A 13345-nucleotide genomic window follows, 5' to 3' on the forward strand; every position below is an offset into this window, starting at 1 on the left:
CCCCCTTTCTCATCTTCCCTCAGAACCGGGCTTGGATTTGGCCATTCTCATTTGGAACTTCTCCATTACCAAATACCAAGTCGCCAATTGCCATGGCTTATTTAAATGAATTTATTTTTATGTAACTGACCAAATGGTTATTAATTTGGTAATTAGTGATTCATGAATCATGAATGTAGAGAAGAGGAACCGGACAATGACAACGGTACTGGTATAATAGGAGTAACTGTAACCCAAACAGGTAACTGTAACCCCGCTATGATAGATTTTATTTAGCCCACTACCCCTTATTCGAAAAAAATTGTTGACTATAATGAAATGACTATATTATCCTTATAAATAATATGCTACATTACCCTTTATTTTAGTAATTACTAAAAATAAAAAATATATGTTAAAAAAATTATTTCAAATTAAAAAAAAAAAAAACAAAATAGTTATTTTTTCAAATATATAAACAAAAGTTAATGTAAAATGTATATATACATATACTAAATATAAAATAATAAAAAGAAAAAAGAAATAAAATAAGGGGGCAAATACTGATAAATCCCTAAACCCAAACATAAAGTGCGGGTCAGTCCCCAACTACATTTTTTAAGCATATTGGACCCTAAATCAAACATAAATATGCACTTAACTCCCTAACTGGTGTGCAAAGACCGAAAAACCCTTCACTTTATTTTGAAATTACCTGCAAATTCTGACTGCAAATTCTGACACAACTTTTCACCTACTTCACGCGCCGGTTGAGAATCACGCTCCATACCTTTCAACTATCCGTTGTCATTCAATTTTCGAACCATTTCCTCAGCGGTTTCGGACAGTTTTTCTTCGTGCAGCGATTCTTCAGGTTTTTCGGTTTTTGTTTGCTTGTATAAACAAGGCGGAAAGTAGACAGGAAACTAAAGTAATAATATTCGAAGTAGAAGAATGGTGAAGACAAACAAGGGGAAGGAGAAGCAAGGTTTTTTTTTTTTTTTTTTTCAGGAATCGATAATGAAATTTGTTGTTGTTTTTTGTTGCTGTTAGCAAAAAACAAACTGCATGTTCTCATATTGAATGATTTTGAACATTTCCAGTAGTGGGTAGTATCCAACGGCGAGATTGGGGTTTTCTGAAATAAAAAAATCGAACAACTGGTTCCAATAAAATGTTGTTTTCTTGTTTATGCTTGCAAAAAATTGTTCATTTTCTGTGGAATTGCATGATTTTGAACACTTTCGCTCTTGGGTATCATTCGTCTGAAATATTAGTATTTTCCCAAATCACTTTTTGTCATAACAAGGGTTTGATTTTGGGCATTAGATGTGTTTAAATAATATAAGTCTTACTACACAACGGTAGTGCTATTGTAGTTAGAAGGTATAAAAAAAGGTAATGGCAGTTCTTCTGATGTAATTAAATAGTATATGTCGTATTGCCCAATAGTATAAGTACTGTAGGTGTATGGTATTGATACAATATAGTGACGGTATAATTACAATACCTACATAGTACCATTGTTATTTTACAATTGTATTTTTGATTATTGTTTTTCCTTTATAATCGTAATACACTTGCAGATGATGACGCCCAACAAGCATGCAGGTGCTCTCCTAGCGCCTTCAAAGAACAAATGGACATAATTAAACCTATGATGACGGCCAGACACTATGCTGCATTGGAGGAAAATCCTTTCGGGCATTTCTTAAACATGCCTAAGATATACCATAGTTTCTTAAAGGTGTCTGTTCTGTTGAAGAGGACATACAACGTGGAGACACGTACGTTCTGGTTTGGAGGTAAAACTATCCCTGTCGTCTTTGATCCTAGGGAGTTCTGCATCATGATGGGACTACAGTTTAAGGGGATACCCATCGATAAAAACCTGGAAATAGAAACTCCTTTCATTAGACGTGTTTTTGGGGGTAAATTGACCCAAGTAAAGCGTCATCAAATTGCTGAAAAATTGGAAGAGTATGCTGTTAGGACCGACCTACAATCAATTGAGGATTTTTGTAGGTTGTACATTATTTTCGCTTGCAATACTTTCTTATTGCCAAAGGGCAACTTTCAACTGCCGAGGTACGTTTATCCACATGTTGACAAATTGGAGCGCGTAGGAGATTTTGCGTGGGGAAAGTTGGTGTATGATGTGCTCATTGAAAATATTGAGGCACACTTGGCTGGGGCAGGAGGGTATTTTGATGGTTGCACCATTGGGTTGTTGGCATGGGTGAGTGAAAGGATCACTTCTCTGGGATTCGCAACAAGCGTTTTCGAATACCCAAGATTTTTTCGATGGTCCGACTCTAAAATACCAGCCGATGAACGTCAGGCTAAACATCTTTTTAGAGAACTCACACCAGACAAGGTAACAATTTTGATTTATGCATTTTCATTGTGTTATTTGCTTACGTAATAAACTAATGTACAATTTGTCTATATGTTTATTAGGTGATATCATTCTCCGTGCACAAAGAAGAGAGAAAGTTTTTGGTTTCACCTGTGGAAGAACTATCTGGTCCTATTGTTGCAGCTTTGGAGGTCGGTGGAAAAGTCGAAGTCAGGGGTGTAAGTGAAGAGTACTATTAATGAGATGGACATGTCCCATTTGTAAACCAACGTGATGTTGTTGTATTACACTAATCATTGTTTATTTTATGTGAACTGCAGCAGCATTTTGGAAATGCACAACAAGTGAAGAGGAAGAATGTGAGATTGGAAGAGACAGAGGGGAAGAAGAAGAGAAGAAGAGCTCTTATTTTTGAAGAGGAAGAGGAGGAAGAGGAAGAGGAGCAAGATGAAGGGAAAAAAGAAGTGGAGGAGGAAGATAAATTTTTTAATGCTGTTGAAGAACTTGGAGATGAGGAAAAAAAAGAGAAAGAAGGAGAACAAAAAGAAGAAGATGAAGAAGAAACCTTGATAAAAGTACTGAACATGGAGAGGGAGAGAAGGTCGAAGGCAAGAGAAGACAATCGAAGAAGAAAGAGTCGAGGACAAGAAATCAGCGTAGTCTCTGCTAAACTGCCCACAACAGTAATTATTCCTTATAATTTAATAATAACTATTATTATTATTATTATTATTATTATTATTATTATTATTATTATTATTATTATTATTATTATTATTATTGTTATTACTATTATCACTAATGATTCTTTTGGATATAGGTTGTCGTAGATAATTCTACGTACCAGGGGAGAACAGACTATGTATGTCGAGATGAGCTTACTGATGTAGAGAGGGCAGTACTGGATGGGTACCTCGTTGATGTTGATTTGAGGTAAAATCACTAACTTACTGAACATTTGGTATATAATAACTTCTTATGTAGTATCGGCGTACTTAACAAATAGTGCATGTTTATTTCTATTGTAGTGCAACTGTGATCGAAAGAGGCCCCAACGTATTGACTGGAAAGCATATGTGCGATCTTTTGTTTGATCAGCATCTGAGTGGGGAGCACATCGACATATACATGAGCCTGTTAAATTCCGAAGCGATCATGGAGGAACATGGGCATGAGATTGATTATCTCGAGACCCCTGCCCAGGTATATATTGGTTTAACAAAGATGTTGCATTCTGTGTATACTGGTTTATCTTATATTTTTTTTATTATGTTTCGTAGTATGAGATACTGGCACGAGATCGAATGGACTTCAGAAAGATGGGTGATACAGAGTTGGATACCTTTTTAAAGAGCTTAACATATTTTGGATCTACCGCAGTTGAGAAGCTTGGAATAGCACGTCTCTACAGCAAAAAATATGTTCTGATACCTATAAATCCCAAAGATCACTGGTTCTTGCTTGTGTTGGACCCAAACGAAAAAGTTTTTCGGCATTGGAACTCCCTAGCCCATTCTCCGACGAGCCCAGGAATTGCAGATTATATCGTAAGTCCTTAAATCGATTATTACTTCTTTAATTTATATATTGGGGAATGTGGTATATGTTTTATTAATCCATAGTTTGGGTACTGTGATTGAACGGTGCTGCAATATGGTAATGAAAATACATGTATACTAATATAATAGTATATTTTTGTAGGCGAGTTATTATAGCAGGGTGATTGAAAATAAAACCGCGTTGGATATACCTTCACATGTCGAATGGGTAGAAGGATGCAGACAACAGGAATGGAATGATGATTGCGGGATTTTTGTCTGCATGTGGGCATATTGCCATGCTAGAGATGACGCTGAGACTTGGGAAAAGGCGAAAACTTGCTTGATCAAAAAACTCCGTCCAAAACTAGCACTTGTCTTCTTAAAGCACCAGGGCGTGGATAGAGAGGCAGTAGATGCTGATGCTTTGAACATATTTTGAACAATTTTTTAAATTATTTTTGAACAATCTGTTTTATGGGTGTTTTTGGGTTGTGATTGTCACGAACAATATGCTTTTGACTGTCTTTGCATGAACAAGTACTTTTAGATTAGTGTTTTCGTGCGATGATGGTTTTAAAACTTGTCCCATTTTTGTGGTGTTGTGACACCTATTTTGAATAGTGTAAGTGTTTTGCAAATTAGTTTTTAATACTATGTTAGTTTCTTGTCGATGCGTATAACCTACCCTATCTATACCATTACCTAAAATGAGGAATACCATAATGTTGATAACTTGAATTGCTCAAATTTGTTTTGCACATTTGTGATCCATAAGTTTGGGAAAGACATTAAATATGTTTTAAATTAAGGTTGTAAGGTTTTTTTATGTTAGTTTTAACTTTGGGGTTCAAAATGGAACAAATGTATCGAATTCCTTACAAGATACACTACTAATGTGCAAGGCTTCTATGTATAAGTGATTGTTTTCATCACAAGTGACCATATTCAACAACTATCAACTCCCAAGTTGTTTCAATTCTTGTAAATGAGTCACAAAATGAATAAATGAGGGATGAGATGGTTTTCTATGGTTGTATTGACCCCAAATGATACTATAACAAGGGTACTATTAGTACAGTACATACGTACTATATCGTTGGGACACGGATACCAAACAACGGTTCCGTCCATCCATATACACGCCACCGAATATACTAGTCGTTGGACCAATCAATACCATAATAGTGATGACTTGAATTGGTCGATTTTTTTTTATTTATCTGTGATCCATAAGTGTGGGAAAGACATTAAATATGTTTTAAATTAAGGTTGTAAGGTTTTTTTATGTTAGTTTTAACTTTGGGGTTCAAAATGGAACAAATGTATCGAATTCCTTACAAGATACACTACTAATGTGCAAGGCTTCTATGTATAAGTGATTGTTTTCATCACAAGTGACCATATTCAACAACTATCAACTCCCAAGTTGTCTCAATTCTTTTAAATGAGTCACAAAATGAATAAATGAGGAATGAGATGGTTTTCTATGGTCGTGTGGACCCCAAATGGTACTATAACAAGGGTACCATTAGTACAGTACAGAAGTACTATATTGTAGGAACTATGATACGTAGATATTGTACGATCCATGCGTGAGTTGTGAACGTGATATACAGAACAGTAGAAGAACAATATTTATCACTATATTGTACGAGTACATTTATTACGAACAACAACAATTGATTCATCGATAGAGTTAATTTATTTGTAAGTACCCAAAGTACTTACACATTGACATTACAATACGATTAACGAGCTACAATACACGACACTAACTTTTAACTCGTATTGTTACGGTGATTAGTTAAGAAACAATACATAGGTTTGACAAATCATGTAAACTGCAAATATTACTAGGTTTAACACTATCAAACTTTGAATTACTCCAGCTTCATCTCTGGAATTCTTCACTTTACTTTCGTGATGAACTTGGTTCGTCGATCCACTCGTAGCTTCACTTTCTTCATATCGAGAATAGTTGTGGGGGAAAGTTTGCCCAATTTCAAATGGCTCACACCAATGAGAATAGCCATGGTCTGGGCAACAATAAAATAGCCTCCCTGGATTCAAACTTGTCTCCGAAACCATGATTATTGTTTTTTTCCCACAATCACGACGCTTGCAGTTATCTTTTTATATTTTAAGCTACTCTTTTGAGAGTTGCTACTGGAAGAAGCCATGAATGAGAAGCAGACGAACATAATTACGTGCTTTTTATAAGTTCTGACGACAAAAATAACGGCTATATTATTGTAACGGTCATAAAATTCAAATCGATTCACTTATTATTCTTCTGTGAACCATATTATGTTGTACGTTATACCATATCAACGTAATAACAATACTATTATAACCAAAACAGTGCGCTCTATTGTAACTAAAACAGTCATATCATGGTACATACAAATGGATAAATAGTACGAAGTACATGTCAACAAAGTACAAACAACATAAAAAGAAAGTAGACAGAGTAGTGCTACGGGACTGGTTGTTTGCTTGTACGGCGATTATGTCCAGGTTTACCACACCGTGCACACTTCGTAGCACGGGTTTCGACTTGCGATGGAATTCTTTTCGTCCTTCTACGGCCTGGTTGAGCTTTCGATGCAGGTGGATTAATAAATACATCTTCCGGGCCATGATTTGTTTGTGCATTGTACAAATCAAATTCCTCATCAAAAGAAGGAATTGGATTAATTGTGTACTTGTATACTTCTTTGTACAAATCAACCCGGAAGCAAGGATCAACAAATTCATATACCGAATATCCTTTCGACTCAATACCTGCACATGCATGTTTGCACGGAAGTTTATCCAACTGCCAAGATTTGCAAGTACAGGTCCTAGTCTCTAAATCAACACCATACGACTTATCCTCTTCATACACCTCATAACGCGTACCACTGGATCTGGTATATTTTAATAAGCGAGAGGCCGTATAGTTGATTAATAATCTCTTTTCAACTCTTGGACACACTGTACCAGCCATGACTAAAGAATCTTCTCGTCGATTACCTATCATCTTCATTATTTTGATTCGTATCATATCAATCATGGATGGAACTGGCAAAGATCGTTCATCTTTAACCCAACCATTCCAACATTCAACTTGGTTACTGTTCATTATTCCCCATCTATCCCCAGAAAAGTATGCATTGGCCCAACGATTGGGATCAGAGTCTCGGATAAATGATTCCGCACGAGGCATTGATTGAACTATATGAGATATATGTTCCTCAAACTCTTGCCGAGTAGGAGCAATTGCAGCCTTATGTAGAACACTCACCCAATATGCTTTGTTATGCAATGGATACGATCTTAGAACCTTTGTTCTAAAGTTATCCTCCAAATGTCGCAAACAATAAGCATGGTTGCTACCAGGAAACACAAGTGGAATGGCTTTAATAAGCCCCGAATGACGATCAGAGAAAATTGTGTAATTTTTCAATAAACCCCCATTGTGATAAACAAGAATCTCTTTCAGCTTATTACAAAACCACTCCCAATTCCTGTCATTCTCGGCATCAACAATTGCATAGGCCAATGTGTATAACTCATCATTTGGATCTTTGGACACAGCAGAAAGTAAACAACCTTTGTACTTATTTTTAATATGAGTCCCATCCAAACATATCATTTGCCTACACCCACGGTGGAAACCCAAAATAGAATTTCCAAAACTAATAAAGATCCGAAGAAACTTTTGAGTTTGAGGGTCAATCTCATAATCGGCACAACTACCAGGGTTATTCTGTTTTAGTGCACGACAATAACGTCTCAGTTTATCATAACAGCTCGACTCATCCCCATGAATGTCATACATTGCTTTTTCCTTACCTCTCCACGCCGTATAGTACTTAAGCTCCACACCATACTTTCTTTGGACCTCATTCAAAATAGCAATTGGTTTGTAACCTGGCTCATCTCTCAATTTTTGTTTCATAAGTTGCGAAATCCACGTAGCATCGGCTTTGGGATGACCCCTTGTACGAAGAGTAGCATCACCACAACTGTGCTCAAGAATACATTTGCGAATGCCGAATAACTTGTCTGATTTATGAACTGATGCATAAACCCTCCATTTGCAATTTTCAACAATGCATACGGCTATGATCTTTTGTTGATCATTTTTCTTGTACTTAAAGGTTCGATTGTTAGCAATGCAGTAATTTTTTAACATAAACCTAAAATCATTAGCATCTTTGAAAATTTGATTCTCCCCGCGTATGCAATGTCTCCATGCATCAATTGAATCTCCAACCGGATTGTACTCAATTTGCAACGGACTGTTGGAACTAACAGACTCACTGGAAAATGCAAAAACAATGAAACAAATTGGATTATTACAGTGGACTACAAATAAATTGTAACAATTGAAATAAGTACTTTGAGTGGAATGCTTGCATACGAGAACTCAATTTATAAGATACTTGATATACAATCATTCAATACTATTAGTAGCCTTATATGATACTACGAGCTTAGTTATTCTACACTATCACTATAGTAACACGATACTATATAGTATTATATTCTATGCTATGATCACATAAACAAATTGAAAATGCATACAAAACAGAATGGCTGCATACCCGTTGCTGGGGGTCCTCCTTCTACGCCCATCAAGTTCATCAGTGCGGCTCACCATAATGTCGACCACACTCATGTGCATTACCAAATGCAATGTAACCATATTCACCACGTCTTCGTCAGAAGTCAGTGTGACGAACATTCTTTCTCGGGGAGCCAAGTATTGGAGCACCAATTTGTCGGGATGTATATCGTTCCACTTCATTAAGATAGATTCATAGATCTCCTTTAAAGTCGAATCATTCTTAATGGAAATGATGTGCAGAGAATCACTGTACCGACAACTTCCAATAGTACCAGCGGCGATGGGGTTTGATTCACCATTTGCTGCCATTGTGGGAAATTACAGTTTTTTTTCGCGGTCGGAAAACAAAAAGTTGTAACAGAGAATATGAGGAAACGAAGAGGAGAGCGAAACAGAAGAGAAAAAATGGAAGAAAAAGGAGAGATGAGAGAGAGTGTAGAAGAAAGAGGAGAGAGGAGAGAGAGTGTAGAAGAAATAGAAGAAAGAGGAGAGAGGAGAGAGGAGAGAGAGTGCATAAAGTGGAAAAAAGTGGGGTCAGGGACTGAACTGCATGTTTATGTTTGCTGTAGGGACTGACCCGCTAATGAAACATTACTGGGGACTGACCCGTATGTTAGTTTTTGAGTTGGGGATTTATCTGTACTTGTCCCTAAAATAAGTCAATCTTCTTCAACAACACCACCTGTGCACCCACCTCCAACAGCCACCACCAACACATCATGCTGCTCCTTTACCATTCACCATCTTTGTCGCCTTTGTCCTATGCTCTGCAACGGTTTGATTCGGTTCCTCTCCAAGCCACATCAATTTCCTCCATCTCTCTCCGCGACCAATAATTGTCGTCGGCGGCTACGGCTTCGGAGATGTCCTCGCGACATCCACCTCAAAATCAATGCTAAATTCAAGAAAAAATCTCCCCAAATCGGCAGCCTATTGTCGGTGTTATGGGCACCATCTCCTCCCCACCCAATTCAACACCTCTTACGGTCGTACAGGCGGCGGCGGCGGACCCACCTCGAATGAATGGCTGAAGAGGAGAAAACAATCTGATAACCTTGATTCTTGAAACCCGAAGCCGTGGTGGGATTCTCCTTCTCAATCTCATGGGCTCGCTGGAAATGGGAAGATAAAGATGATTTGTGATAGCGGATGGTTGATTTGGAGAAGCGGGCTTTTTGAAAATGTTAAGGACTAAATTGAAAGATGGGTCTTTTATGGGGGTGACTCTGCAATTTTTTAAAAATAATTTAAAGTGTATTTTGGTATTTTCAAGTGAAAAAATACACTCCGAGTCACATAATCGGCGAATGTAACGCACTATCAACTTGCGGGGCTTTATTGGCTCTGACTTCTGATCATAGGGGGGTATATGCTAATTTTTTTAACACAATGACTTTTTCGGCAATTAGACATATCACAGAGGTGCCGCTTGCTAAAAACTCCTTGTTTCTTGATGAAATTCACATTACCATCAATCTCGTTCTCACTTTTCTTAACATAGTTAGAAATTCTGGTATAGTTTTCTCATAACTCAACAGAAAAATTGTTCAATACCATTGCTGCTTTAAGAGCTTCCGTTCGTGAAACGGGCTCTATAGTGCATTGAACTAATGGTATAATGACTAATATACATGTAATTTTTTTAATAAAAAATGTATTTATTGAAAATAATAATAAAAATAATTTCATAAATTAATAAGTTATTAATTAATGTATAAATTAATAATTATTAATTTATCAATAAGTTTATATCAACTAAATTATATCTTAAAGGTTCTAGCAAGACATTGCAATACCCCTCTTATATATTTTTAATATTTTACAGATAAGATCACAAGGGTGCATGCTAACGGTGTCTAGTTGGTTGAGTAACAGAGCGCCGGAGTTAAATAACCCGAATTTGAATCCCCTTGCGAACAGCCAAACACTGGTAGATTACGTAGATGGTTGAGATTATGCAATAATAGATTATGCTTTCTCAAAAATAATGTACCAAATTACTTCAAAAGAAAGTATAGAAGTGAGTGGATAAAACGAAGATATAAACAATAAGTAAAGACGTTCGACGCACAAAGGAAGGGTATCCAAATCGAATATTTAAACATTTCCCATTGAGATAATCGTATCATGTAACAATTCATCAATAAAGAAACTAAAGTTACGACAAACCAAGTCGAAATAAAAAATAGCTCAAATTATCGGAGCTAGTGGAATGAATAAAAGAATTTGCTATAACGAAATAATTGGATTATTAAGTAAATAAGGTTAATTTTGGTGAGGGAAGAGGCGAATAGGAAGACCCTTGGCTGGAATCGGCATTGGATCGACAACAAATTTACCATCATTAGGAATGACCTTCTCAAACTTGAACCTCTTGACAAGATGATGCATGAACACCAGAATCTCGAATCTTGCGTACTCTAGTCCAGGGCACATTCTCGGTCCCCCTCCGAAAGGAACAAAAGTATAGGGTGCGGGCCCCGCTCCCTGAAATCTTGATGGATCAAACTTCTCTGGCTCCGGAAAGATTTTCGGGTTTTTGTGAGTTGCGGTTGCGCTCCAGTATAGCTTGAAACCCTTTGGAATAGAGTAACCCTTGTACGAAAAATCAGCAATGGCTTCTCGGAATGTTCCGGGGACTGGGGTTGCAAGTCTCATGACTTCACAAGCAACGTTCCATGAATATTTCATCTTCTGTAGGTCTTCCCAGTTGAGTGAATCGCCTGGAGATTTTGATTTCAAAATCTCCATTTGTTCGTTGTAGACTCCGTCGTAGATATGGGGAAGCTCGGCAAGATACTTGACAATAAAAGTGCAAGCAACGCTAGCACTATCACGACCTCCAATCAGCAAGCCCAAGATCTTATCCGCAATATCAAACTCTTGCATGAAATTGCCATTTTCATCGCTGGTGAGAAGCATGTGGGATAGAATATCTTGTGTGGGCGAAGCTTTCCCTTCGGCCAAATCGATTTTCCGTTGTTTGATGATGGAAACAAGCTCTTGTCTGACAATCTTGGAGGCCTTAATACCCTTATTGAAGGGTGTTCCGGGCAAGTCAATGGGGATGGCAAACAAACTTGACGCTAAGAGATTAAAAGGCTTCGATAATCTATCAACCTGTTGAGGATCCTCAACACTTGCAAAAAGCCTGCAAGCTAATTGGAAGGTGTAGTCTTTTGCAAGAGGTAAGACTACGACTTCTTTCTTGTTCTCCCATCCCTCTTCAAAGTGTGTTTGGGCCATACGGTCCATTTTACCGATGTAGCGACGAAGGGCTTCGGTTTTCAAGAAAGCGTGGAGCATTCTTCTCAATTTGATGCCCTCTTCTTCGGAAGAAGATCGAGTGGAAGACGGGAAAATTTTGTCGATGCCGCTTGGGAACCATGCCTTGACAAGCTTGTTCTCGTTTGAGAACAAGAATTTGTTGCCGCTCGCACCGCTCAAAACGGCGGCTTTCTCGCCCACAAGGTGAGTTCTGAAAACAGTGGATGAGTACTTAGCCACTCGGTCCAAGACGAACTTCTCCGGGTGTCCCCTCCACCCGGCCCACAGGAAATGGAGGCTCTCCCCCACCAGGGGCCACCCCATTTTTCCTGGCGGCAGGGGACCGGCGGCGGTGGTGGTGGAGGATTTGTTCTTGTTAAAGAACAAGTGGTGGTGGAGGCCGAAAAGGAATGCAAATGATATTGAAATCGAGATGGAGATGACTGAGACTAACAGGATCATAATATTGTGTATGTAGGCTTAATTTCTATTTGTGTATGTTTATTAACTGAATGTTTTGGTTATGTTTTATCGAAGTTGGACAGTTACATATATATAGTACGTAAAGAGTCAAACATTAATCTAAGTTGGCTGCCATCAAGAATTAAATAATGACTTAATTATATATAAACTATATAGTTTGATATAATTAAGTGTGTATATAATATATGGATGGTCAAAAACAAGGTGCTGTACAGCAGCATGGGACAGTTTGTCGTGTAGTGAAAATGCACAATCAAGGAAGGAGCTGAGAATCCCATTTCCAAAGTCTGCACTACTGGATACTGATAGGAAGTTCATCAGCAATTACATCCTTATTAAATATATACAATAAGCAAATAGCTAGCAAGTAGCAACTAATTATTTTTTTTTCTATAATATTATTATAATATTAGTAAATGTAAAAGTACGTAGGAATGTTTTATGGTTTTTTAACATATTTTTTTTGCTACACTTTTTACCCTCAATCAATAAATGGCAATGTGTGTTAATATACAATGGCTAATTATGCGTATATAATATAGAAAAGTAGAAAGAAAGTAAATTATATTCAATTAATTATCCTTTTTAATTATTTATTTATGCAATTAGGTAGTCAATTGGTCATACAGATACTCTATAAGTGTTTTTTCAAAAAACATTGACTAGCATTTAACACAAACAAAGTTTTAAATACTACTAATAGAAATGTGTGCATTATGAAGTGTTGTTTGGTTGCAAAGTTAGAATCAAACATCCTTCTTTTATTCTAGCCATATGATAGTATTTAATTGATTAATTTGTCCACTTCTTTGATGCAATGAATGTGGATGGACTGTACCATATCCATACGCCACAACCCAAAACACAAAATTCGAATCCAACAACTCAAAACCCGAGAACTTAAGATTGATGAAACTTTTATTGTAACTGATGGCGGAAATATTAAATAAAAATATTTGGAAGAAAATATGGTTTTTCAGATAACTTAATAATGCAATAACTTAAGATTTTTTTTTTGTAAAATATTTTTCTGTGATAAAAAATATAAAGTTTAAATATATTGATGAAAAGTATTTTTATTTTAGCACTTTATATAGAGTT

At 36.9% G+C, this 13345-nt stretch overlaps 3 protein-coding genes across 3 annotated transcripts; 1 reads left to right on the plus strand and 2 right to left on the minus strand.

Annotated features, from left to right (window-relative positions):
- Positions 1-1545: 1545 nt before the first annotated feature.
- Positions 1546-4318, plus strand: LOC148772326 (uncharacterized). Its single transcript, XM_088814984.1, has 7 exons — positions 1546-2356; positions 2440-2556; positions 2659-3120; positions 3159-3271; positions 3367-3541; positions 3619-3885; positions 4040-4318. Exons 1-7 carry the CDS (start codon positions 1619-1621, stop codon positions 4316-4318), a joined length of 2151 nt encoding a protein of 716 aa, XP_088671110.1. The 5' UTR covers positions 1546-1618.
- A 2037-nt stretch (positions 4319-6355) lies between these two features.
- On the minus strand, positions 6356-9101 carry LOC148772327 (uncharacterized). The gene is made up of 2 exons (XM_088814985.1): positions 8472-9101; positions 6356-8186 (listed from the first exon to the last, which is right to left on the minus strand). Exons 1-2 carry the CDS (start codon positions 8801-8803, stop codon positions 6356-6358), a joined length of 2163 nt encoding a protein of 720 aa, XP_088671111.1. The 5' UTR covers positions 8804-9101.
- Positions 9102-10538: 1437 nt separating this feature from the next.
- Positions 10539-12280, minus strand: LOC105969716 (beta-amyrin 28-monooxygenase). The gene has a single exon (XM_088827338.1). It carries the CDS (start codon positions 12221-12223, stop codon positions 10760-10762), a length of 1464 nt encoding a protein of 487 aa, XP_088683464.1. The 5' UTR covers positions 12224-12280; the 3' UTR covers positions 10539-10759.
- Positions 12281-13345: the final 1065 nt, after the last annotated feature.

The sequence above is a fragment of the Erythranthe guttata genome, chromosome 2, assembly GCF_056151865.1.
Source record: "Erythranthe guttata isolate IM_541 chromosome 2, IM_541, whole genome shotgun sequence".
Taxonomy (NCBI): Eukaryota; Viridiplantae; Streptophyta; class Magnoliopsida; order Lamiales; family Phrymaceae; genus Erythranthe; species Erythranthe guttata.

Bases quoted from the DNA above. Each gene is read 5' to 3' on its own strand.
- LOC148772326 (XM_088814984.1), top strand. From the start codon at position 1,619: ATGGACATAATTAAACCTATGATGACGGCCAGACACTATGCTGCATTG. The intron at 3,272-3,366 runs GTAAAATCACTA...TTTCTATTGTAG, and splicing joins CTCGTTGATGTTGATTTGAG to TGCAACTGTGATCGAAAGAG. The intron at 3,542-3,618 runs GTATATATTGGT...TATGTTTCGTAG, and splicing joins ATCTCGAGACCCCTGCCCAG to TATGAGATACTGGCACGAGA.
- LOC148772327 (XM_088814985.1), bottom strand. From the start codon at position 8,803: ATGGCAGCAAATGGTGAATCAAACCCCATCGCCGCTGGTACTATTGGA. The intron at 8,187-8,471 runs GTATGCAGCCAT...TGCATTTTCCAG, and splicing joins AGGAGGACCCCCAGCAACGG to TGAGTCTGTTAGTTCCAACA.
- LOC105969716 (XM_088827338.1), bottom strand. From the start codon at position 12,223: ATGATCCTGTTAGTCTCAGTCATCTCCATCTCGATTTCAATATCATTT.